At 44.1% G+C, this 25,221-nt stretch overlaps 2 protein-coding genes across 18 annotated transcripts in view; one reads left to right on the top strand and one right to left on the bottom strand.

The window, feature by feature from the left end:
- Positions 1–25,221, top strand: part of KMT2C (lysine methyltransferase 2C) — a 196,109-nt gene that overhangs the window by 1,784 nt on the left and 169,104 nt on the right. The window contains exon 1 of one of the 15 annotated variants that reach the window (XM_084507328.1): positions 15,708–15,818. The exons of 13 other annotated variants lie outside the window; for them this stretch is intronic. The gene's annotated coding sequence lies outside the window, so the exon portion shown is untranslated. Of the gene's footprint in view, positions 1–15,707; positions 15,819–16,575; positions 16,851–25,221 lie in introns of those variants that run through there. One more of the 15 variants, XM_084507329.1, reaches the window with a different exon arrangement.
- LOC311430595 (uncharacterized protein) lies at positions 1,047–17,201 on the bottom strand. 3 transcript variants are annotated; one of them, XR_014688893.1, is made up of 4 exons: positions 16,028–16,312; positions 15,749–15,920; positions 6,707–10,178; positions 1,047–6,031 (listed from the first exon to the last, which is right to left on the bottom strand). XR_014688893.1 is itself a non-coding variant. In XM_084507360.1 (4 exons), the coding sequence occupies exons 1-3, from the start codon at positions 17,171–17,173 to the stop codon at positions 10,038–10,040; spliced, it is 339 nt and encodes a 112-aa protein (XP_084363486.1). In that variant the 5' UTR covers positions 17,174–17,201; the 3' UTR covers positions 1,047–6,031; positions 6,707–10,037. The 3 variants fall into 3 exon arrangements, 1 of the variants encoding a protein (XP_084363486.1); XM_084507360.1 differs by lacking the exon at positions 16,028–16,312 and adding an exon at positions 17,148–17,201; XR_014688894.1 differs by lacking the exons at positions 1,047–6,031; positions 6,707–10,178 and adding an exon at positions 11,682–12,585.

Genomic DNA, 25,221 nt, shown 5'->3' with positions numbered 1-25,221 from the left:
CCCCACAACGGCCGCCGCCGCCGAGCGCCTCCGCTCCTCAGGGGGGCCCCCCGCTCCCCTCAGCCCCGAGCAAACTTGGGGGGGGGGTGGAAAAAAGAGCTCGGAGATGGGGTTTTGGGGAGCCGGGGCTTGGGGAAGCGGGGTTTAGGGAAGCGGGGGAGGCTGCTGGGCCGCTGCTACGTGCTCGGTGCTGGGGGAAGGCCAGGCGGCAGGCTCCCTGAGGAGCTGAGGGCAGCAGGAGCAGGACAAAGCCGGCCGGGGATGTGGGGCTGAAGGAGCGTGGCTGGGAGCCGCAGAGAAATTCAGGCTGTGGGGGACAGCCCAGGGGATTTCGAGCTGCCTTCCCTTTGTGTTCAAGGGCTGCTCCGGCCGGGTGCATACAGCCAGGTGAGCAGCTCGCCCCGTGCCCAACGCCCGCCTCAGGCCTCGCTGAATTTCACCCCGAATTGCCAAAGCACCAGGGAGGGAGCCTGCTGTGCAGGAAGCACGCACCGGAGAGGGTATTTTCCTCTGCAATAATTTGTTTTTTTCCAGCTCCGTGTGGCGTAAATACTCCAGGACACAACCGTCCGTAGGTTGGGTTGTGTGGCTTTTTTCCCTGTCGATGAAAGTTGCGCTTGAAAGATCCAAGCGTTCACCCCCTGGTTCTGGTGTTGGTGCAGTGCTTGCGGCTTTCTCCTCCTCGTTTTCCGTGTTTGGTACAAATTTTCTCATAACCATACCTGAAAGTAGTTTCCAAGCATACATATATGCAGTAAAGTTACTAGGTTCATCAGCTTTATGCTTAGTTTTACATACTTTATTTCTACGCGTTGAAGCCAAGCCTTGAGCAGAAAACCTTGAGTGCTTTTGTATTAGAAGTTGTTCTAGGAAGAAAAATGCAAATCCCTTGGAAATGACCGGTCTGTCCGAAAGGCAAACTAGCACTATCAGAGAAAACTGACATATCTTGTGTGCCAACTTGAGGCTGAGTGCATGCTCTTGACGAAAAGTGGGCTCTGAAGAGGTAATTCCTTTTTTTTCAGATAGGTTTTTGGTGCCGTGGGAATATTGTCAACTGGTTTTAGGAGGAAAGTAGATTTTCCTGTAAAAATATGTACTTTTGCTGACATGAGTGCAAGCGTCTGTGTAAGAAATGAAATTAGCTGAGACAAAAGTTAAAATTAATCAGTACTCTTTTTTTCTTTACGTTATGGTTATTCCTTCCTGGTGTGGTGCTAAGCATGGCTGGTGTCCTTCTGTATCTTTATGGAAAATCTGTAATATTGGTAAAGGTGTTGTAAGTCATAAATGCTTTTGAAGCTAGGCTGTTATTAAAATACTGATTTTCAAACTTTTTCACAAAGTAGATATGGGTCTTATTGCATCAGTTCTGAGGAAAAATGGTTTTATATCATGTTGTACTCTTTACAAAATACCGATTACAACTAGCTAAGCAAATGCAGAAATAAAATGAGTATAAATAATTTCTCTTGTTTTCATATGACTGCTTGGGCATGTCTTCCTTTTCACTTCTGCGCTTTCCAGTGGGGTTTATGTGCCTCATGTAAACCAGATAAAAGAGCATATGTCAGATCATTTTCTGTACTGTAATCACATGTCTAAATCACTATTAGCCAGTCAAATTGTTCAACTGCTTTATCCCATTATAGGAAATGTTCCACAGAATGTTCAGACTAAGTGCAGTCTAAGTAATGATAAAACTAAGAGCCCTGCATTAAGACAGCATAGCTAAAAAAAAAAAAAAAAAAAGGAATAATTCCTCATGGAAGCCTCCGTTAAAGAACAATACAATATTTGAGGATGCTGCAGGTTGGTGTTTTTCCTTCTCGAAGGCCATGTTTGTACGCAAATTTGATGAGTTTAAGTAGACAGATGGAAAACTGCCTTGAATCTGCTTCTGTGGGATGCCAGGGATTCTTAGCTCCTCACAGAATTAGGCTCGTATGTTAAGAGATGGTAGGGTTCTTCCACTAGGGATGGTTCTCTGAGAGTCTTCATCATTGTGCATTTTGCTTGGTTATCCATGTAAATCCCTGTGTTCCCAGCAACACTGGATTTTTTATGGAGCAGTTGAGGTTTCCTGTAGGTGATGATGGGCCAGGAATTGGTTTTGTTGTGGTGTCAGTGCCTGGAGAGTTCCTGGTGGTAGAGCACGGCATCAGGATGGCTTTTTCTCACAATTTGAAGGGTACAGCTTTATGAATAACATTGTCAGGAGAGTTAATCTTGGGTGAACAGTTCGTTTTTATTATTTATATTGTAATTGTGCCCAGAGGCCAGGGCACCATTATGCTGCATACACTACAGATGCATAAGCAAAGCTTGCTTCTGCGCAAACAATTTCTTAATTTAAATGTAAAGATAAGACAACGTATAAATGTTAGAAATGTATTGGGAAAGCACATGGGAGCTGTGAGAATGCTACGAGCACAAGAACGTGCAGAAGTTCAAGTACCCTGGCTATCTCAGCATCAGTGAATGATTCATAGGCATCAGACTTGGAGGATATATTTAAAGGAGGGTAGCCTTGTCGCCCTGAGGATTTTCACAGATAACTTGTTTCCTGCCTCGAGTGCTAGACAAACACTCATATTTTCTTCCTTACATTTTGACAACGGGGTATTTGTATAGAGCAGAGGTACAAATTTGAGAGATAAAGCTAGAATAGGGCATGCAGAGCCGTGAAATTGGGAGCAAGTAGGTTGTTCTTGACATGGTTCGTAAGGAGGACGGAAGAACACAAAGAACTGTAATCAAGTCAATGAATGAGGACAATATTTTTGAAATACCAGCTTTCAAATGTATTTAAGGGTTGGCAAGAGTGTATTTCCCAAAGCAAAAAAAAAAAAAAAAAAGGAAGTTGCATCACTGAAGATACAACATGATGTAGGAGAAAGAAAAGGGAGTCTGGATGTTGCTGGTATTGCATAGGAGAAAACAGAAATAGTTAGGGACTATCTTATCTCATGACCTGAAATCTTGGAAATTTAACTCCTGTACTTGGATTATTCCTCAGCTTCCAGGCTTTGGACATGAGTGGCAGAAATATGCTCAAAAAGAAGTTGTAGGGGAAGAGGATTGGATCAGTTTTGACTGTTGTCATTGCGTGAATAGTTGGTTATTCATGGCAATGTATCAGAATAGTGTTGTGCAGGTGCAGCAAACATCTTTGTAATTGATTTTCAGTATTAGAGCTTTGTTAATCCAGACGGGTTATAAACAGCACGAACATTTGTCTTAACAAGAATTTAGTAGCAGAAGTCTCGGTGGCTGTGATCACGATAAGTTACGTTTCAAGTCAGTACCCGTGTTCATTTGAAGTAGTATTTTCAGCATCCATCAGGCTTCTGATTCATGTTAAAAATGTTGCAAATGTGTGTTGTTTACAACAGCACAGGGTAATGATTTCAGAAAGCTGGAAATTTGTCTACTGAAAACTTTGTGCGTTTATTTTTAAGCATCTATGACTTAATTTTCGTCGTCGTTATTCATTACTTACTTTGGCCGGCGTAAGCTGCAGGAGGTTTTCAAAGGCCATGGATTTCACACATGCAGATAGTTTTGAGGAAACGTAAGCGTGGTGTTTTTGCCAGGAAATGATTATTTAAGATTTTTTATCGTTCCTTTTGCTGGATTCGTATTAGGGTAGGCCAATATTTAAAGGTATCTACGCTCATTTCAGAAGAGCCTTGACGTGTCGGATGTCTTCTCCGTATAGCTCAGCTGTGTTCATCGCGCACCTTCCCTGTGATGCTTGTTTGTATCTTCCCTGCCCCGTAATAATTTCAAAATTTAATGTTTCTAAATGCTAAATATTGTCTTATACATTTAACATGTTCCTAGATACGTACGCATGGTTAGGGCAAATAGTTACTGCCTACCATGGAAAGACTGAAGCCTTTCAATGGCTGGGCTGCGTCCTGTTGTTTGGGCAAGGGTTAAGGTGTTAGAGCAAACGTTGGCCTCTGCTTCTGCCTCCACAAGCCACCTATCAAAAGGCTTGGGCCAGAAGCCAGAAGGGGTGTGTGCGTGTGTGTGTTCACACGGTGGGAAGAGCTGGGGCGTTGGGACAGGCTCCACTATCAGGATGTGACACTGGCTGCTCTCTAGTCCGGCATGGAAAGGGACTGGTGACACGCAGGAGGATCCCACGGGATCACTGGGCTGTTTTCTTCCACATCCCACCCGGTGCCTCCATCACCCGAGGAATTCCTGTGCTGTCAGGTGTTGCTCTTGCACTGGAGCCTGGCTTAAACAGCTCATAATCCTGTTTTCCTCGGGAGCTTCTGGTAGGTGATGTCAGTATGGACCTTCTTGTCTGCAGATCCTGGGGGGACTTCTGGGAGGGATGACAGCGAGAGTTGTTGGACACGCTGGCATTTACAGAATTGTTTTGTGACGTTGTCAAAGTTGTTAAAATGCTGATTTTTGTGAACTGGTGTCTTCAGATGTGTCTTAAGGGTGAGTTTAGGCTTAATGTTGGAAATGGACCATTTTCTATAACCCCAGCCTATCGGTTTCACAGTTTGATGCAGACCACACTTGCAAATGCAGATTGCTTTGAAATTTTTGATGAGGTTGTAATTTTCAATTCCAGTGGTTAGGTTGTTCATGTTTGTGTTTGGTAACCCACTGAACTTTGGTAGCACTTTTCAAGGAAGGACCTCCAAGAGCTATCAGACGGGATTATGACAGCTCAAGTCTCATGACACTGAAATCTCAGGATATTTTGCATATTGGTCATAAGTGCTGTCTTTGCAGAGGTAGGAATAAGAACCCAGTCTCATGGTTCCCATTCTCTGCTCCATTTACCCACAGCATTTCATCCTCTATTCAGCGAGAGCTAGCTTCAGAAACAACTCACTTCATCTGGAGGATGTGGATGTTATTTTTTTTCTTCTTAGTAGCGTGTTCAACCCCTGCTAACTTCATGTCATTGTTCTTTCTGAAGTAATTGAAATGGATGTTTCTGTTCTTTGCTGCCATTTGAGCTGAGGGATGGTTTTCCAAGGCAGTTGGCTTGCCCAGAGTAGCTGGAGTCGTTTTTTCCACTCGTAGGCTCGGTTGTCCCACAGCAGTGTCAGAGGTTTAGCAGGGTTGTCTATGACGGGGGAAAATACAAGTTCCTTATCTACCACAAAGGGTCACACCCCTGTGTTGGTGTGCACCAGTGCTGTGGGTTTACCTTTTTAAGAAATGTTGTCCTAGGTACACTAAAACATGGTGAAATGCTAAACAATTAAACTCCTAGTAATTCCAAAAATATTGAAAGCTTTTCTTTTTTTCTGCGCCTAATATGTTTGATTACCAATTCACACAGTTTGCATGATTCATGGAGTTTGGATAACTACAGATGCGCAAGGTTTTATTGTAGCAAATCCTGCTTGCTAGTGAAATAACTCGCATTGAATTCAGTTTTATTTTTATTTTTTTTTTTACTGTTCTGTGCTGGGAGGCTGGCCATTCCCACTCATGCCATCCCTCAGTCTCTCAGATGGGGCATTCAAAACAAGTTTGGGCACATGTTTCAAGAGCTACATTCAGTAATTTCTCCTAGTAGCATTAGTGCTTTCAGATCAGGTAAAGTAGGGATAAAAACCTTAAAACCTAGAATATCCATTACTTGGAGAAACAGAGGCAGGGAGTGCATCAGGTGGTTATTTTCCCCAAGCACCATAAATCTTGAGCTGGTTCTGGCAGCGAAAAGCAGCAGCTCTCCTGCCCTCCCTCTGCTACCAGCTGTTTGTTCTCTCCCTTGTGCTGACCCAGGCATTTGTGCAGCCATGTGGTGAAGTGCATTGGGAAATTGATCTGGGTTAAAACTAACCTGGCAGAGAAACGTGTTTGCGATAGCAGAAGGGAGGAGGCCAGAGCAAGCAGCCAGGGTGCGGAGAGGCAGAGCTGACGTCCCCCGGTAGCGCTGCCAGCTTCACGTGGCTGCGGAGCCGAAGCCTCGGTCCTCCGAGATGGGAGGGCTTGGGTGGTTTTCTTTTGGCTGGCTCTGGTGAATTGTTCAATACAGGAGATCCTAGAGGAGATTGGGAGAGGTTTTTACAGCCTGTAGTCATGTTATGCATGCCGGTGAGTTGTTTAAAAAAGCGCTGTCGAGAGGGTTCTTCAGAGCATTCAGACAGGTGAGTTGTGCTGATCTAACTCTTTCTGGCCCCAAACAAGTCTATCTGTTGGCATTGATTAGATAAGGAACTTTGTTTCTTGCTTTGATCCTCTGAAATATTCTTAAATTCCTAAAAATCTCCTAAAATAACACTATGAGTATTCCAAAAATAATAGCATAAGTGAAACGTTATAGGTTAGTAAGTAATTTCTGGCATTCTGGAAGCTCCTTCCTAAAATATTTCAATAGATGGGCATTATAATAAAATAACACTAGATACATCTCCTTCCAGAATATTCTTCCCTTTCATCTTTTTGGACTTATTTTCATTAAATCACGCGTGTAGCAAACCCTATTCCAGCCATTCCAGTATAAATATATAATTACTAATTTGCAGTGCTATATTTATCAACATTTTAATTGTTACTCGTGAAGAAACTGCTAGAAATCCTGTCAAACCAGGATATTCTCCCTTAAACTGAAGGCTTTTTTTTTTTCTCTTCTGCTACGTCACTACTGACAATAAATTCTTGCCAAAAATAGTTTTAAGTAGGTTATCGGAAAAAAATCAGCTTCAGGAAAATTTACCAATTTTTGATTTTGTCCTCAGAGCGTGCGCAGGTGAAGGAAGTGCAGTCAGACAAGGTGGCACAGTAAGAAGGGAGGTTGGTAGTGAAGATGTGCTCCAAATGTGCAGTCCCTGCTCTGCTAAACACTTACGGCGCCTTACACGACTGCTTGAGTACCATCTGGAAGTCGGAGCTAACCCCAAATGACTGCTGGAGCAGCCCAAGGTTGGTGGGACTTGGGCTGTTGGGGTGACGACACCAACCCTCCTGCCTCCATCTGACAGCTGTGGCAGCGGGCAGTGCTCCCAGTCAAGGTTTTCTCTTAAAAAGATGATAGGGTGGCTCCACAGTGTGTCTTAAGAAAGATGGGAACTATGCTGTACTTGTGTGGGAGATTTCTGTAGTAAGTGATCCCATCAATCCTTCAGAATTTTTTTTCTGCAGTGTGGAGTTGAGAAGCACAATGAAATCCTTTAATATTTCGTTCTGCTATATTGCCCCAGCCAAATGCAAATATGGCCAAAGAAGACTTCAGGCTGATCTTGCTCATGCTTCTGCGTGGTGTGTTGGTACCGTTTCTGACAAACGATGCTCCCTCCCTCTTGGTTTTGAAGCATTTGTTGGATGCAACTCCAATGCATCCCTAGGCAATTAGTTTCAGAAACTCATTTTCCATAATATAATATAAATATTCTTTACTGTGGGGGAATCCGACTTTGTCTTGTACTGGTCACAGTCCTGACTTCCCACAGCTGATGTGGAGAACAATTTTATAATAAACTTGTATTTACTGGGAGCTTGTCTCCTTTGTTCAGCACTGAACAGGCTTAATTAAACCTCCCAATGTATTTTAGGGTAAGATTTGCCTTCACTCATGGCAACATCATAACGTTGACTTGCTTAATACATCCTTCCAAAATTTGCTCATCTTTATGAATTTCAGTTGGCTGAAATGAAGCATTTTTTCCATTTATCAGAATGACTCTTCGTAAGATCAAACGTTCATAACCCCTGCCTCAGCCATGTGCCATACAGAGCTCTTCCATCTCTGTTTCTTCATGCAGATCCTCAGCTTCCTTGAAATCTTCTTCGATCTTAATTGAAAATAATTTGCAAATGAATAGCTTTTGATGCTCTAGCTCGTTGTTGTCCACCTGTCTTAGGGCACTTTCAGCAGGACTCTATCATTGAAGATAATCACTGAGGGTTTAGAGATGGCTTCTATTTGTTTCTGAAGCAGAGTGTGAATTTCTTCCAGTCCTTCTGCCTGGGATTTCCCTGATTACTGAGCCTCAGAACAAAATCCATCTCCAGTACTAGGTATGGTAAATCTGTTCTGGGGAGGCTGAAATGCAGAGAACAGCATTTGATTCGGTTTTGTTTCCCGTTTGTTCTTCTTCAGCACTACGTACTGACTTTTTTTTTGTCTTTATTCTTACTTCTAAACTATTTTTGAAACTTTGTTTGCCTTTTATATTGCACAGTGGTAATAATGCATGCTGTGCTTTTATCTCTTCCGATTTTTATCCCTGACGGTTTATGCTGTTCCTTTGTACTCATTAAAATGCCCTTGTTTCCATTCCTAATACGATTCTTTCTAGTCTCAGACCCTTATTACTGGCTGCTTTTGATGCACCCTGTATTCATACTACATTCCCTATCTTTCCCCTGAGCTGGAATACTTTGCTATCGTGTGTATTCCAGTACAATAACTGCCAGTCCTCCTTTAAATTGCATTCTCGGGAGATTCTAGCAACAAGTTCAAAGAGTTGGTTGAAATTTGCTTTTCTTATTCCATTTAATTGAAGATAAAAATTTCTTCTCCTTTTTCTCCAGCTCTCATTTTCCCCTTTCCTTGGCACGGCGAGCGCTTCTCGTTACCACTTCCAGCCAAATCTCTGTACACGTTCAGCTTTTTAAGATGGAGCCCGCCCTAATAGAGTGAAGTGTGAAATAACTGCTCTTCTGGCGCCCTTGACTTTGTGAAGCAGTTGTCCTCAACGATTCTCACAAACTTGTTGGGCTGTTTGCTCGGTTATTTTGGTTTCCATCAGACACTTGGACGCTTTAGGCCTCCTCTTACCCTGCGGTTCTGAAAAACTCTGAAAGCTTCTGCGAGTTGCTTACGAAGCGATCGCCCCCTCATTTGGTCAGTGGGGCCGTTTCTCTCTCCTTGCCTTTTCAGTTCCTTATTCCCTAGTTCCCATTCTCTGCTGCTTAGGGTTTTGTTTCTGCTCCTACTTTTTTCCTCTTCCTCCTGTGGTGGTTTGTTTTTTTTTCCTATTTGTAATAAAGGCAGATGATTGTGTTGCGTGTTTGTTTTTTCTCACCATGGCCCAGTGAAATGCAGGAGAGTGGGACTGTGCTCGGAAACGGATGGGATGCTTTCATTGTGGAGAAGGGCTTGCAAAGGGGAGTTTTGAAATTGAAGATGACAGAAATGTTAAAATTTCTTTAAATCTTGCAGCTTATACCTCTGACTACTTCTCAGTTATGCCTGTTCTCTGTAGGGTAGAGGAATGCTCGCAGCTAGGAGCAGTGCCCTGACACCTGAAGCATCTTTACAGCAGCCGTGCCTGTGCTTGGAAACCAAAAAGAGGCAACGCTTTGGGACACGGCAGCACCATCATCTCTCTTGCTAGGTTATGGCCATGGTCACTCGTTCCATTTTGACCTGGACCTGCCAGCACTTCCCAAACAGCTCTCAGGGCTGGCCCAGGAGCTTGTGTGGGCCCTGTCCCTGCTTTCCGCCCTACTGGCAGGTGTTTTGGGGGCTGCCAATGTGCTAACGTGGATGTGAGCCATTGTGTGCTGCTTGGTCTCGAGGCCGAGGCTCCCAACTCTGCTTATTTTACTAGAATAACTATAAAGGGTATTTTTCTAGAAGGAATTCAGTGAGACTGACACCATTCTCATCAGTTTTACTTTCAGCCTCCTGGGCAAACGCTGCCACAGTTAATGTTCTCTAACCCATAGGGATGTAAGTTTAGGGAGAACAGCTCACAGCAGAATTGCTCTAGAGGGAGCAGGGGAGATGGGATGTCGGAGCCATAAAGCTCTGAGAACTGCTGGCTTTCGGTGCTTCTCTGGTCTTCTGACACACAATTTGTCCTGGTTCATATTTTGCGTAATTAACCTTGCATCAGGCATCCTGATGGAGATTTATACAAAGGCAAAAGCAAAACAGATGCAGCGGGTATTCTAATTTATTTTCCTGCCTGTGTCTTCCAGAAACCCTTTAGGAGAGACCTGGGCCCAGAAACGAGGCAGGAGAGGTGGGGGGGACAGGACTTAGGGAATAAGTGACCTGTAAGCAAGATTATTTCAAGAAATTATTTCCCTAAGGCCTCTCATCCAGCAGTAGCAGCGAGGGTTGCCTCGTGGCTGGCTGCTCTGTTGCCTCTTTTTGTAATGGGATGGGGAGAGCATTCGTCATCCTGTCCTGTGGGGTGCACAGCTTGGAGATGACATCCTTCCTGCTTCAGACGTGTCTGTTGGTAAAGAATAAATACAAAAACTTGGTGAACTGACGCAAATATTTTGTGTACTCTGCACGTGGCCTTCCAAGATAAGGGCACGGTGCTGGAACAGAGCAGGGGAGGTGCAGTTGGTCGTGTTCCTGCCTTATGGACAAGCCGGGAACCTCGATCTCCAGGCTCATTAACCGGACATGGTTATTGGGGTTAAATTACCAGTAACGTAAATAAATGTTGTCCTAAGGATACTTTCAGTTTACTTTTTTGGCAATTAATGTGTCTTTTTTTATTTTATTTGCTCTAGACTTGGTCTGGATAGGCGGAAAGAATCCGGTTTTTGAATTGTCAGCTTGACCATGCTGTTTTCAAGGCTTTTTTAGACCCAGGATTCATGTGATATGTGACAGTTTCTTGTCTATACTTAGTTAACATGCCCACGCTTAAAAAAAAAAAAAAAAAAAAAAGAAAAAGAAAAAAAAAGTCTTAAGTGTCGTGGACATGTATGAACTTGTTGGGGTGAAGCTCGGGCGCTCAGCTATCCCACATCTCCTAAGGTGCAATTTTCCATGTCGGATGGGAATTTGGAAAAATAGGGTGATAGATTTTTGTTAGCTGGTTTTTATCTAAAATCTACAAAGTTTTGCTGTTGTTTGTTTTCCTGTTGTTTTTCCTTAGGGTGTAGCCGTAACTGAACGTGGGGAATACACAGCTGCGTGGATGTGACCCCGCCGCACGGAGCGGCAGCGTTTTCCACCCCAGCTATTAGTAATGGGCCTTGGGGACAGGGCAGAGGCTGAACTCCAGTCCCATAATCATGCCACCTCGGTTTCTTTTTCGGCAGTTTTGTGATGGTCTGGTTTCTGGCTGGATTGTTTTCTTTCGAAACTTGAAAAGAATAATGATATTTATTTTACTGCTCTAAAGGAGCTTGCTAATGAATAGTAGGAAGTGTACTTAAATAGCCTGAATTCTGTTGAAGTCTCTGTGCTTAGTCAGAAGAGAGAACTGGGCACCTCTGAAATGCAGTGCAGAAGGACCCTGTAAGGTCTGAGCAGGAGGTTCGTTAGAGCCACCACATAGGAAACCCCTAGACAAAGAGATGTAGCTGTGGTCTGGGCCATCTGGATATCGCCCTAATGCCCCGATGGCTGTTGTCTGTGCTTGGTTTGGGGCACAAGTTATTTCAGATGGGGTCCCACCATCACATTTTAGCTCTGGGTGTAATTACAGGGCTATGCAAACAACTAATTGAACGTGAAAAATATTTGCAAACCATTTTGGGAAGTGACTCTGAGCTGCTTTGAGCAGGAGGATGGGCTGGATGACTTTGAGGTCTTTTCCAACATGAGATACCCTATGATCCGATTCTGTGACCATCCCTTTTGATGGTCCTGCCCATTATTTATATCATATCCATTGCTTTTACACAGGAAGGTTATGTAAAATAACCTTTATTTTTTAGAAGGTGTTTTCCTGTTTTATTTCTTGAAAGAAAGCAGTTTACCATATCTCTTTGTTCCATTTTCTGCATTTCTTATTCCCTGTCACCTGGTAGTTGCTTTATCTATTAATCTGTCTGATTCCACATATACTAAATCAGTGATTAATTGCAAACATTTTTTTTTCTTTTTAAAGGACATTTTAACAAGTATCTGGTAGAAAAGGGTAGGGCAGATTTGGTTACGTGGCAGATTTTGTCAGGTTTTTTATTCTGACATTCAGTTTTGTCCTGCTAGAAGTTAACAACTCGCTATTAGCGATGAGTCATTTTCTAATAGTTTAGGTATTGCCTTTTTTTCTACCCCTTACTGCCTTCTTTTCAGCTTGTGGTCTGCTCGTCTATATTGGTTTTCAGTTCTTTCTGAATTCATTTGCTCTTGCCTTTATTTCCGTTTCTGGTAAGCAGACGACATTATCATTTTGGTTACGCAGCAGGCAGGCTTTAACCATACCAGCACTTGGTAGCAGTGCTGAGTGACACAGATCGCGGCGCTCCTGTCTCTTCTGCAGTGTTTCTGCCCAGAAGCACCACATGCCACGCTCCTTCAACAGCAGGTAGCATAGTGCTGCTGGGAAACTCAAGAAGAGAGTAAGGACATTTGAGATTTGGCGAGGTAACATGGAAATTGAAGGCCCATATTTCTTATTTCAAATAGTTTTTCAGAAATGTTTTTTAACCTGATTGAGCTTATGCTTCTCCATTGATAGCTCTGTTTACATTTGCTAGTGGACATGTGCTGGTGAGGCTTGATGAGCTCAAGCTACGCTGAGCTGTCTGTGCCGATGCTCTTTGGGAAGGTAGCAGCCACAGAGGTGAAAGGGCCTTTTGGTTGTTGTTCGTACTTCAGTTTCACATTCATCACTGAATTAAGTGTGCTGGTTCTGCGTGGTGCTCTGCCATCACAGTTGCAAGGATGATAACCTTTGGCCAAAGCATGGAAAGACAAAGGGAGAAAGATACCTGAAGCCTTTTCAGCAGTATTTGTCAAAACTTGTCTGTCAAAGCCCCAAGGACAGACTGAATTTGATGCCTTCTATTGGGAAATTTCAATTACCTAACTTAGGTTACTGTTCCAATTTTATTTACTAATAGCAGGCTTGCTGGATAGGACATCCTGGATGTAATGGCTTTAAATCAGGTTTATAATGGTACGTTAATAGGGCTGTGTAGTTAACACATGAAATACATTTCTTGACCTTACAACATGCTGTTAACCTGTCTTAGGTCCAGATACGGTCTGGTTCATGCTCACAAGAAGATGGAGCAGGGAAGAGGAAAGAATATAGTTTGGCACCTCTTTTTTCTTCCTTTTTTTCTTTTCCTTTTAGAAATGGAGTCTATCTCCAGAGTCTGTCGTAGTACAGATTAGAAACTTAAAAGCTTCCAAAAGCCTTCAAATGCAACAAAAAAAAAGAAGTTAAACTACACTTGTCTCATCTGTGCTTTGGCATGAAAAGTAGAAGTAACAGAGAAACTGCGTTCGCGGAAGGAGGCTGGCTCAAGCCGATTTGTAGCATGAAAGCGTAAAAGAGCACTGGAAGGTAAATTGCCTTTACGTTTGAGAAGGATTGCCAGGCTGAGGAAAATATTTGAGTTGCCTTTTCTGCTTGTTGTCTTTCTGTAGTTAGATGCTTATGGCTTAATCTCAAGTCGTTGTTGTGATTTTATTGTATTGTGACTAGGAACCCAATGAAATAAAAGATCTAGAAGTAGCAGGTCCACAGAAGTTTAAAAAAAAAAAAAAAGCAAATATTTAAAAATGACAAACACATTTTTGTGCTTCTTGCATGTTCATCTTTGTGTCTAATGAAGTGCCAAATCAAATTTGTGACCTAGTAGTTATTGTAACCAAACAAATTGTAGTGAGCCCCATCTCTCTTACTTGTACTGCATTCGAAATTTGGATTGGAAATATTGGTTGTGGTGCCGTATCCACGTGTGAATTTCTCTTGGTTACTGTGAAAATCGTTCTCCAAAAGTTAGGAATTGTAAATAATAAACAGATCCGGCATGCTCTGCTAAATATGTCTCGATTAACTCGAGAGCTGAATCCTTGAGTTAATCAGTTGGAGTTTGGAAGAAAACAGTCCAACATATGTATAGACATAAGTTTTTATCTTAATCATTAAATCCATAGCTTCTGTTGCTTAAAAAAAAAAAGAAGGCTGTCTCTGGAGAGCTGACTGATCCCATTTCTCCATGTACATTTTCTTGGCAGAAGTCTTGGCTTAAGCAGTTTGTGCCTTGCCACGGTGGTGACACGCGTTTGGGGAGACGTGTGAATCGGGGCAGGGAGCTGAAGCAGGCGGAGTCGCTTTGCCTTTTTCTTTTTTTTTTTTTTTTGGTGTCCTGTCCCATCCCTTCTTGCTGGGTTGCCCTGTGGCCAGGTCAGCCCTGTCATCTGCTTGGCAGGCTGATCAACCTGCAGCCGAGCCGCCACGGTTTGGAGGCTGGGATAAAGGGCCACGGGGTGGGATCAGCTTCAATTAGAAGCGCTGCCAAATGCGAAACCCTACCCCGAGCTCTGCCTTTAGCTCTCTGTACGATCCTACGGAAGGCAACGCAGGGCTGGTTTGTATGGCCAGGTAGTGATGAGTCAGCATGGCTGCCGTTGGATCACGTCTAATTCCATTGTACCAAAAATTACGGTTTCGACCCAAGATTTTTATATCAATTAATGTGCTTTTTACAGTAAAAGATCCAAATCTCACGTCTTCAATGCGTGATGAAATGCAGCTTGGCGTTTGAAGCTCTCAGGAAGAACCAGGCCCCAGCTAATATAACTTCGTACCCGCTAGCTTGGGCTGCGGGAATGGTAGGGAAAAGTACTGGGAGGGATTTGTTGTTATTACTTTACCAGCTGTTATTAAATTGCGACTTGCCTCCTTTGTGCTAAGGTTCCTATCAGGTAAATGTTAAAACATGCGCTTTTCTACAGACTACCATGTTTGAAAACGTTGATAAACTTCAGCTCCAGCAGCACAAACAGTTTGAATGTGAACTTAGGGCACGTCAAGATGCAGGTGGTGTCATCTTGGGAGTGAGATACTGCACCTGTGTCCTAGGAGAAGTTCATATAAATTATTAGGGGATGGCTGGCGTTGGTGCTTAACCTTGCTTGGCTGTTCTGTGTAGACACGGCGACTCGTTTTATTTAATATGATTTGGGAAATGCACAGCTTCTGCCCACTGTTGGGAGTGAAGAGGTTTCAGGGTAGTTTATTTTAGTTAATCTCAACGTGACTGGAGAGAGAAGTGCTTGAACTTAGAGCGATCTGTGTCCGACAGGGGCTCGTCCTGATTAAACCGAGAGGACTCTCAGCGCTACAGGGAGCGGGCTCGTGGTGGAGTGGGAGCAGGTTAGCCACTCACCACTTGGTGGTTGAACCAAACTACCTGACCCTTAAAACAGAATAAAATACGGACATTTACCGCTCAGACTAACACATTGAACCTTCTCGTTGCAGCAGAGAGCGCTGACACGTGTCATTTCTGGAGATGTGCTGCCAGGGGTGGCTTGATGGCTGTACCTGTACAAACAGGGCACAAGGCTGTTGTACAATAGTGACTTGTAGAGTAAACACATGCAGGTTTTTTTTTCCTCATTTTTTTTTTATTGCGAGTGCTTTCCTTTTAAAATTTTATCTTAATCTCTGGGGAATTGGTTTGATAAAAACTTTCCTGTAGGCCAGGCACCTGCAGAGCGTTTCGTTGGAAATGGAGCGATAGGAGTGCCGGGGCAGGTCTCGCTGGGTGAGTGCAGGCTTTGGGTTTGTTTTGTTCAGTCACAGAGCTGAAATGGTCTTTTTTTATTATTTCTAAGTGCGTTTAGTGAGAATTCATCTCAACAGGACTAATAAGGGAAGACAGGACGGGACGGCTTTGGTGCCCACAGAGGAAGGCTGCCCCTGCCTGCGGATGTTGCAGCTCAGCGTAACAGAACAGAATGGGCTCAAAACCCCAACCAAAGTCAGATCAGCGAGAAAACAGACGTACCCCTAGCGTTATTTTTGTTGTTAGATAAGTCAGGGTAGTGCTGTCGTGCCGCCGTCCTGCTCCTTCAACAAATTTGAAGCAAACTTACCCGAGACGGCCAGAGCCAAAGCAGCGCCCAGCAGCTGCTCGAGTCCAGCGCCGAGGGGAGCTGAACAAAGGTAGGAGCGGGCTTGGCAAGGCGAGGGGTTTGCGAGTGGCCGTCAGTGGGAGCGGAACGAGAGTTGCATAATGATTTCTGGGCTTGTTTTGCTCGCCGAGGTCTGTGGAAGGGGAAAAAAAAATAAAAAAAATGGCAGGGGCCATTTGGGGGGGGGGGGGGGAGGGTTAGGGAAGAGCCGTGTTTAGGTGGACGTTCATCAAGCTTTACTTTCGTGGCCAGCCCGCTTCAGATCTGTCTGGAGAAGCGTTTCAAGTCAGAACAGCGTGAAAAGAGGAAGAAGAAGGGGAAAAAAAAGCCGCTCCCTGTGCTCGCACCGCGGCGTTTCGAGCGGCTCCCTCAGCACAGCGGGGCCGGGGGGCGCCTCGGGCGCCTCCTCAGCAGGCAGGCGGGCACCGGGGGGGGGGGGGGGGGCAATAACACCCAGGGGTGCTGATAACACCCAAGGGGGCTGATAACACCCAAGGGGGGGCTCCCCTTTCGGCTCCAGCCCCGGGGGGGAGCCTGGCGAGGGGCCCCAGCTCCGGGAGCCTCCGCCGGGGGCGCTGCTCGGGCTGTGGCGCAGGCAGCCCCGGCTCCTCTCCGCGGCTCCGCTCCGCACATTGGCGGCGCCCGGCTGCGTCGGATCTACTTTCTCTAGTTTTTTTTTTTTTTTTATTTTCCCTCCCCTCCCTTCCCCCTCCTTCCCCTCCTCCTCCTCCTCTTCGCCCTCCTCCTCCTCCTCGGGGAGGCTCCCGGAGGAGGCCAAGTTGTGAGGCGCTCCCCGCGGCGCCGCCCGCCTCTCCCCCCCCCCCCCCTTCCCTTCCCTTCCCCACCCCGGGGCAGCGGTAAGGGGAGCATGGCCGGGGTCCCCCGGTGCTGAATCCCCTCGGTGCTGCTTCCCCCGGTGCTCAACCCCCTCTGGCACCCATCCTGACGAGAACTTCTCCCCCCGGAGCAGCCCCTCGGGCACCCATGCCAACCCCGCCGTTCGCCTGAGGGGCTCCGTGAGGCGCTTGCCGAGGGCCGGGTTATGGTGCGCGATTCGCCCGGGGTGAGTAAAGGGCTCGGCGCCGGCAACTTCTTTGTGTTAAAAAAGGGGGAGAAAAGGGACGGGCAGGCACGGGGCTTGGCTCACAAGGCACCCGGGGCTGTAATGCCGCCGGGAGACGGCGTTTTGGGGCGGGGGGAGACCCGCAGAGCCCGGCTGCCAACTTGGCCCCAGCCCCCCCCCCCCCTCCCTTCCCTCACCGCCTGCTCGGTGGGGTGAAACCGGGGGGGGGAAATAAAACCCCAAAGCCACCCCCGGCCCCCTCCCGAACAGAGATCTGTACATGTAGGTTCAAGTTACACGGTCACTAGATAATCCTCGACCATTAAAAGCTAGGGGGAGGGGGAGGACAACAAACAAAAAAGCCCGGCTGGGTTTGCTGGAGGGCCCTGCGCTGCTTGGGGTGAACCCGGCACCCCCAAACACTCCCGTAAATTTATGACTTTATATGGTTACCTATAGCACAACTCTTTTTTTTTTTTTTTTTTTTTTTTTTTATCCCCCCCCTTTTTTTTTTCTTTTTTTTTTTTTTTTGACTGCTTTCATTTCCTGGTGTGAATTCTTGGAGCGATGGAAAATGCGATAGGGTGAATTTTTCTTCAATATTTCGAAGTGCCCCGTGCCATATTAATTTTGTGTGATTTCAAGGCATCGCTGGGCCATGGTAATGCCAGATGACTTTCCCAGCTGCCTTTATCGGCAGATCTAAACTTACAAACAACAACAACAAAAAACAACAATAAAAACCACTTCTTAAAATACGTTCCTGGCACATAATGGATGTGCAGACCATCATATTGTGATGATTTTTGTAGGAACAGCGAGCAAATAGGTCATAAGTCAAAGTAAGTGTTATGTAACTGGCTGGCTTCAGCAAACTTGATGCAAACTAAAGGAAAAAGAAAAGTATTCTTTTTTCTTTTTTTTTCCTTTGGATGTGGACAAAATGAAAGCCTAGCTGTCGCTTTTTTTAATGAGATTACTTTGTAGCATGCTCATTAAAAAATGAAAAATCCAAGCTTATACTTTCAAATTATTAGCCAGTGAATTTGCACGGTGTTTTATATTTTCCCTAAAAACTATTTCAGTGGTGTGTCTGCTCCGGATACTAAACATGAGCTGTTCACTAGTGAATCACTAGTTAATGCTGTAGCCAGCTTCATTACATAATTGAAAATCGTTCACGAGTTGGTACAGTTTTATTGTTTATCTTTACTGTTTTCTAGAAGGATATTATTTGGCGTAGTTACAGTTTTCGAAAAAACTGAAGATAAGTATGAATACTTGATTATTTTTTTTTTGCATCTGAAGACGAAAAGCAGCAGTGGGTTAATACTCCTCTTGCAAAACTGAAGCAACTAGGCAGACATTTAAAGATTCCCAGTGATTATATAAAATAGCGTGTATTGAACTGAACAGCCTTACTGAGCTGTAGCTTACACGTAGGGTTTTTGTACTTTCTGCACATTGTCACGGTGTTAGGATGTTGGGCTGATGTCCCTGCACAATAAAGTGTGCTTGCTATGGAGAAAGCTGCAGCTTCCAGACTGCGAAGTGCAGATATTTTAACCAGCTACTTGTAAGGCAAACGGAGGCGACAGACAAGATACACTTTTATTAGTGCTAATGTGATTAGCTGCATCTATGGGAACCATTCATTAATCTAGCTAATGACTACTGTGCGTTTCATTTTAAAGTATTTGGTGTATGCCTCCTTTACTACTTGCTTGTAAATACCCTTACTTTTGATAAGATGCTTGGTGCTTCAGTATCTGTACTTTCTCATTGCTTTCCTCACTTGTAGGTTGTCTTTGTAAGCTGTTTTACAGAGACATTTATCTGTTTGATGCAAAGTGATAAGTAATAGTCTGTTTATATCCCATCAAAGAGTCCTGAGGGCCAAAACTTTTTTTTTTAATGAATTCTTGCTGAAATTTGGTATTGTTACTTTGTCAGGCTGCGTACTTGGTTGACTTACATCCTTTTCCCTGTACTATTCTTTCCCAAGCAGAAACACCCTCACAATCTTGGCAGAAATGTTCGCTGAGAGTTTTTCGGGGGGAAAGCAGGGGGTGGCATTATTGTCACTGACATATCTTGCCAGTAAAAATTGGTTGCATCATGCAGGCTTTCTTAATGTGATTGTTCATTGGACTTGCCTGCAGACGACGATCTCTTAAAGGTAAATGGCTGGGCAGAAATGAAAAGAGGCCATATATCGATTTCTGATTTTGTTTCAGGCTAAAAGGGCCACTCAGCATCTGTGTTTCCAGCCTGAAATTTAGTCAGCTCTTTAAAAATGTTGGAAATATTCTTCTACCAGCTCTGCTCTCAGTTCTTATGGCTGTGCAACTCCGCTTTCCTGGTCTTTGTGTGTTGGTAGAAAACACTCAGTGTGGAGTAGCATGTTCTTTATACACAATTTCAGTATAAAATATTCACCCTTCAAAAATGAAGGGAAAACTGACTGCGGAGTGCCGTCAGAAAGCAGGCTCTAAACACTCTAAAAGCTGAAAGAGAAATTTTTTTCACTTTATTTGGACTGTTCCAATTTTAGTAATTACTGAGGCTTCTGGAAACTTTAGTGTGTAATGTGCTTTTAGAGAGAGCTTTAAAAACGAGTTGACAGTAGGCCTTCAGCTAGGCTCCTATAATTCTGCCTTTCCTCTCCGAAATCCTTTTGGCATCTTCTGCTTTCCTGGCGGTGTCCTGGGCTGTGGTATCGCAGGTATCGGATGTCTCCGTGTAATTCCTGGCATTTGCTGTGTCACGGGGATAGCTTAGGTGAACCAGGAAACGTCACAGAAATTTGGTGAAGTGGTATAAGAGAAACAGCAGCGTTGTATTGATGATAGGGGAGGGCTTTTTAGGGGTGTTCAAGTCTTTGTATTCGGATGTGGAATGTGTTCGGCAAACAAACGTCTTTACCTTGAGGGATCTTTACAGGTTTTTTTCCCCAAACATTTAACATCTTAGATTACGAATGCTCATCAAAATGGGTGGGAAAACGTCACAGTTAGAGTTTTTCCTCTTGAAAATAGCTTGGGTTTTGAAAAAACAGATCGTAATTATATATTGCCTTGCTAGGATTTATTTTCATCTCCGAGCTGAGGTGCAATGCCAGGCATAAGTGTAGATGATATTGCACATATGGAGGATATTTGACTCCTCCATAAGATCTGTTAAAAGTTAGTCATAGTACATTATCATTCTGTCTGTCTCGGTGGTGAAGGCTCACTGGTGACTGAATTCGCTGCGGAAATGTTGCACGGTGAATGTAGTTGGTGCTGGTGGTGCTTTTGTAATCCAGAAAATAAAATATTTCACGTTGGATGCTTGGAGCCGTGTCCTCGTCCTCGTTCCCAAGTGTTGAAAGGTAAATACTTAAGCAATATTACTTAATTAGGTGCTGGGAGAAGGTGAGGGCTTGGAAGAAGAGCGTGCTTGTGTGTGTGTTTGTTTATTTTGGTCAGGGCTTGCAGTCCTTGGGTGTAATTCTGCTGCAGCGCCGGCTTTTAGATGGAACTGAACGCCTTCAGCCAAAAAGCACTTCCATGTTCTTGGTACTCCAGATCTCTCTTTCCCTTTTTTTCTTCTCCTTTTTCATTGTTATTGTTAATTTTCGTGCCCAAAATGCAGATAACGTGGAAGGCTTTTGTTCAGCGAGCGGCGCACATGAGAGCGGGTTACGATGGCGTGTTCCTGGTTAGCCTTCTGCTCCTAACAGCTTATGGGATCTCACCCATCCCATTGCCCCTGGTAGTGTTTAACATCAGATGGCACAGAGAAAAATGTGACAAACTCTGAAGTGGAATCATCAGTTGTGGAATAATCATTCTGTAAGGGATCTGTTGGAGATGGGATCATGCCAGCCGGAATGGGAGCTATGTTTTTTTTGTCCAAAATTCAGAAAACCTCAAGTGGAGTTGTTATTTATGCTCCTAGATCTGCAGAAATCTACTTTCCTGTAAGGATCTCAGATTTGATAGAATTTGAAGGCTTTTTCCAAGCCTGGGGGGATGATGCAGTCGGCAGCACAAAAAGCATGGAAGGGATGGGTTGGATGGGCATGTGTGAGGACTTTGTGTTTGGAGCTGGGAGAAGGGCTGAAAGTTGGAGCTTTCCTTTGGTCACCTTGTGCTTCGTGGGTCAGGGGATTTTGGCAATACGCTTCTGGAGCACCACTGAGAATGAAGATAATGAGCAAGGACGAGTTGAACAAGCAAGAAGATGCTGACGGTGGTCAAGGAGGGTGATGTGTCTGGAATATTTTGTTACCATTTCAAGAGTTACTTGATCTAGGCCAAGAAGTAGATGGTGTGCTAGGTGTTGTCACTGTGCTGTGGCCAAAAGGGTGGGTCACGGTCGTGGCAGAAGCTGTCAGTGTATGTTGAGAACTGTCGTCAAATGGAGGTCTGGGCTGAACAGTGAGTACACTTTGAAACTGATTGTTCCCATTTGAAGAGTTTCATTTTGGCCTTACAATATTTTCCTGGAAGGCTGATCCCACGTAGGAATGGATACAAAAGCAGGGTAGGGTGCTTTTGGAAGAACCCTGGGTTTGCAGTGATCAAAAAAGGGGGATCCAGAGTTACAGGCACGTAATCTTTAGGACAGATGGGGCATTGAGGATGAGGAGCATAGCCTTCAGTCTTTCTCTTTCACCTTAATCCATCTTGGTGCAGTTTCTCGTCTGTGAATATTCTTTCTTTTCAAGAGCATTTAACCAGCTTTTCCCTTCTGTTCCTCCCTTGTCATCTTCTGTTCTTTTTCCTGGTTAAACGAAGCAAAGATTTTTATTTAAAGGAACCAGTTTTGAGAACAATGTAAAGGCAGCGTTATGCAGCTCCACAAGTAGCAACTGTTATAATGCCAAGTCTGGTTCTTAGAAGAAGAGCGTGATGATGGGGAAGCCTGGAAAACTTCTAAAGTGGTTCATGCAGACCAAGCAGGGTACAATCTTGTATAAACAAGTTCTTAAAACTGGTCTGGGGAGGGGAGTATATTTGTTTACTGTATACATGTATTTGTTTAGCTTACGTATTAGCCAACAAAATGTGAAATGTTTTTGTTGGTCTATTTATTTTTAGGTAGTCAGAGCCATCTGGAGTGATGTAGAATGTTCAACTGTGAGAAGTTTTGTAAATGATTTGTAAATGATCTTCCATTTTTCAGAAACGCACACAGGTATTAAATTATCCTGCTGGCAGTTGTTCACTTACACGAGGTGGTTATGACACTTTTCCATAGAAAGTTTTGGAAGCCTCGTGCCGGGTTGGTGAATAACCACTATTTTGGGCGATTCTCTTGCCTCTCTGGGGGATATTTTGCAATCGGTTGACTTCTGTTTACTACGTTACCGGAAAGTCAGCGTCTGTGACGTGTGGTGGGCAGCCAGGAATTGCCATTTCCAGCTGTGACATCTGCTGCCATCACCAGTGCTGATGAGGGTTGCTTGCTGCTGTTTCCTGTGGTGACACCCAGGAGGAAGGACCTAGAGGGGAAGGCAGCTCTCGTGATCACTGATTATGGCCAGTTTGTATGGAACCAGGCCTGGATGTTTGTTCAGTTTATTCCTAATCTGCCTAATCTTCAACTTCTGCTGTTGACAGCTTCACCCATACCACAGGAGTCTTCAATATTGATGCCACTGGACCTATAAATAAGGAACTGACAGTGAATAAGTGCAGTATGGATTCATTTCATTATTAATCAGGACGATAGGGTATTCTGTAAGGTGCAGAATTCTCTTTCAAACACAACTCATGTCAACAGAATATTTTTTTTTCCATTGAAGTAAAATAATCGTGAGTAAATGCTCATCAGTATGAGTAGGAATCTTACAGTCTAGTCCCTTCGGTATGTATTATTTTGAATAATGCCAACTGATTGCTACTACATGTGACAAAATAGTGTGGAGAACAGGATACTTTAGGAAAAAATAAACCAGATACAGCAGCATAGTTTTTCATTCTTCAGATTTCAAGCAAATGTGAGGCTATTTTTTTGTCAACATAGATCCTGACAAGAATCACAAGCCTGTTGTGTGTAGAGAAGAAAAAATGAAGGGCATGTCTGGGTCGCTCAGCGAGACCTGGGCCTGTTGGGTTGTGTTTGTCTGAGCTAGGAACATATCTCAGGCCTCTGAGACCTGGCCTGCAGTTGGTATACAGATTCATCTAATGCAGAGAAGTGTCATAAGTACTGATACTATGTGTTTAAAATTTATTAGAGCAATGTACGGATGAATAGTTTGGCGTGTAGGATTCCACATATTACTATCCTTGCACTTTTTTTCCGTGTTCTGTGCCATAATTTTCTTTTCAGGCCAGAAAATAGAGAAAGAAGAGATGCTTGGTTGGCTTTCCTGATCAGTTACATAGACTCATGTGAAGACTAGGAGACCTTTTCTGAGGAAGGTTCTGTAGATCTCTCTTGTAGTAGAAACCCTGTGATGGTTATGATCTCCTCGGCCACTCGTAGGGTAATCATTTTGACTGTTCCATGGCACGAGCAGACAGAGCTTGAAATTTATTTACAAGGAATTTGAAGGATGTGTTGTAGCGGTAAAGTTATGGGCAAAAAAGAGTAGTGGTAGAGCTGTTATGTCTATTAAGGCTAGAAGAGAAGCAAGGATCATGGGGAGTGATTGCAGCTTACGTAAAACTGTTGTGACTCAGTAAAATGGATGAGCTTTTGGGCACGTGGAAGGAAATACGTAGTGCTTTTTTCACAAAGCGTCTGACTGCTCCAGAATCACTTCACATCACAGAAAGCACCTTCTGCATCTGCAGTCCGCAACCGATTTACAAAACCTTTTTTAAATGGTTGCAAACTATACTGGCAGAAGACATATCTTGAAATAATCTCTCCTGGAATCTCCTCTCCATGCTTACAACAGCTTCTTAAGGCTGCTAAACTCATCACAAGCAAGCTCTCTCCAGACCACCCTACACCAGATTGCTCCTGAGCAGCAGGGTTTGCCAGCAGAGCTTCATGGCTACCCCGGTAATGCATTGTGAGACAGAATCACCAGGATCATAGGATCCTGTGATACAATACACACGTTGTCCTTTACCAGATCTCCTCATGGACATCCACCATACATCCTCATGGAAAGTAGGTGGACAAGATTAAGCAACTCTTACGTATGAGGATGAACTTGCATGCAGGCAGTGAACACGCAGCTGTTTTCTCATAAAGCTCCATCCTTAACTCTTTGGTTCTGGCAGTCAAGGTTGTGTGACAAATTTCATCAAAGAGATGAGCTTGGGACCTGAAATTCATGACTTTAACCAGTCACGAGCCTAAAATAGAATGATATTCCTAATATTTTCTCAGCACCCCTGCCCTAAAACTCATCCCTTTGTCTTCCACAGGTAATAAATTGCCTCTCACTCTTTTCCCCAGGAGGCAACCATCTCAGGAGCTTTCTCTCAGCCCTCTTTACAAGTAATGTTTACCTGTCTTCTCAGATTGGTTCCCAGTGTTAGCACTGAAGATTATGGTATCTGTGTAGTATTTAAATAAGAGCTTTGTTGTCCAGGAGCTTGTTTGTCACTTGATGATTTTACTCGATCAAGGTTGGGGAGAGCAAAATAAACACCTACAAATACCCCGCTGTTGTCTTCTAACTGACTACAGGTAGCAAAAAATGAGTACTCTACAAAGAGTAAGGTTACGAGTGCTGGTATGCTAGAACTGGGTATTGCTTCAAATCTGAAGATCGCAGCAAAGTGCCACCTGACTTTGTTCAGTGACCTGACACATGATGTTTAGGTTATTTCTGAGGCTCTGCAAAGAATTGTGTCTTGGGAGAATCCCCTGAGCTGCAAGAAGAGCTTGGTGTTGCTTAAGTAGAAGCAAACTAGTTGTGTGTTTTTTTTTTTTTTTTTTTTTTTTTTTTTTTTGTTTGACTATGAAAGCATCTTGTAGAAAAGCATGACTGTGACCTGAAACGTGCTGGTTTTGAGTTGTGTGGTGGTGGTGATGACCATCTGATGAAGGGTGTAAATGGCACTGGCAATGTTTTTTTTGGTATGATACGGACAAAGACTCTAAGAAACCACCTACTGCCCGTGAAGGTGTATGGGGTGCTCGGACATTTTCTTTACTTTTCTTGCCCCTTGCCACCTCCCAGGCAGAGCTGATTCTCTGAGACTCTCTTAAGAGTCTGTGGATGATGGAAATAATGAACAAGCCTTTGAAAGAAATGAAAATTTTATAAACCACCGGAGGCTGTAAATGAAGGTTAGTGTTGCTGATCAGTCTTCAGGTGCCAAAGTAATTTGGGCAACAAGATGACCTTTGCCTTGCCAGCTCTTGGTTCAGAGTCTGTAAGATAATATGCAGAAATCATCTGTGTCACGGTGGC

The sequence above is a fragment of the Aythya ferina genome, assembly GCF_964211825.1.
Source record: "Aythya ferina genome assembly, chromosome: 2".
Classification (NCBI taxonomy): domain Eukaryota; kingdom Metazoa; phylum Chordata; class Aves; order Anseriformes; family Anatidae; genus Aythya; species Aythya ferina.
The sequence above is the reverse complement of the archived record's forward strand: the minus strand, read 5'-3'. Positions and strand labels throughout refer to the sequence as shown.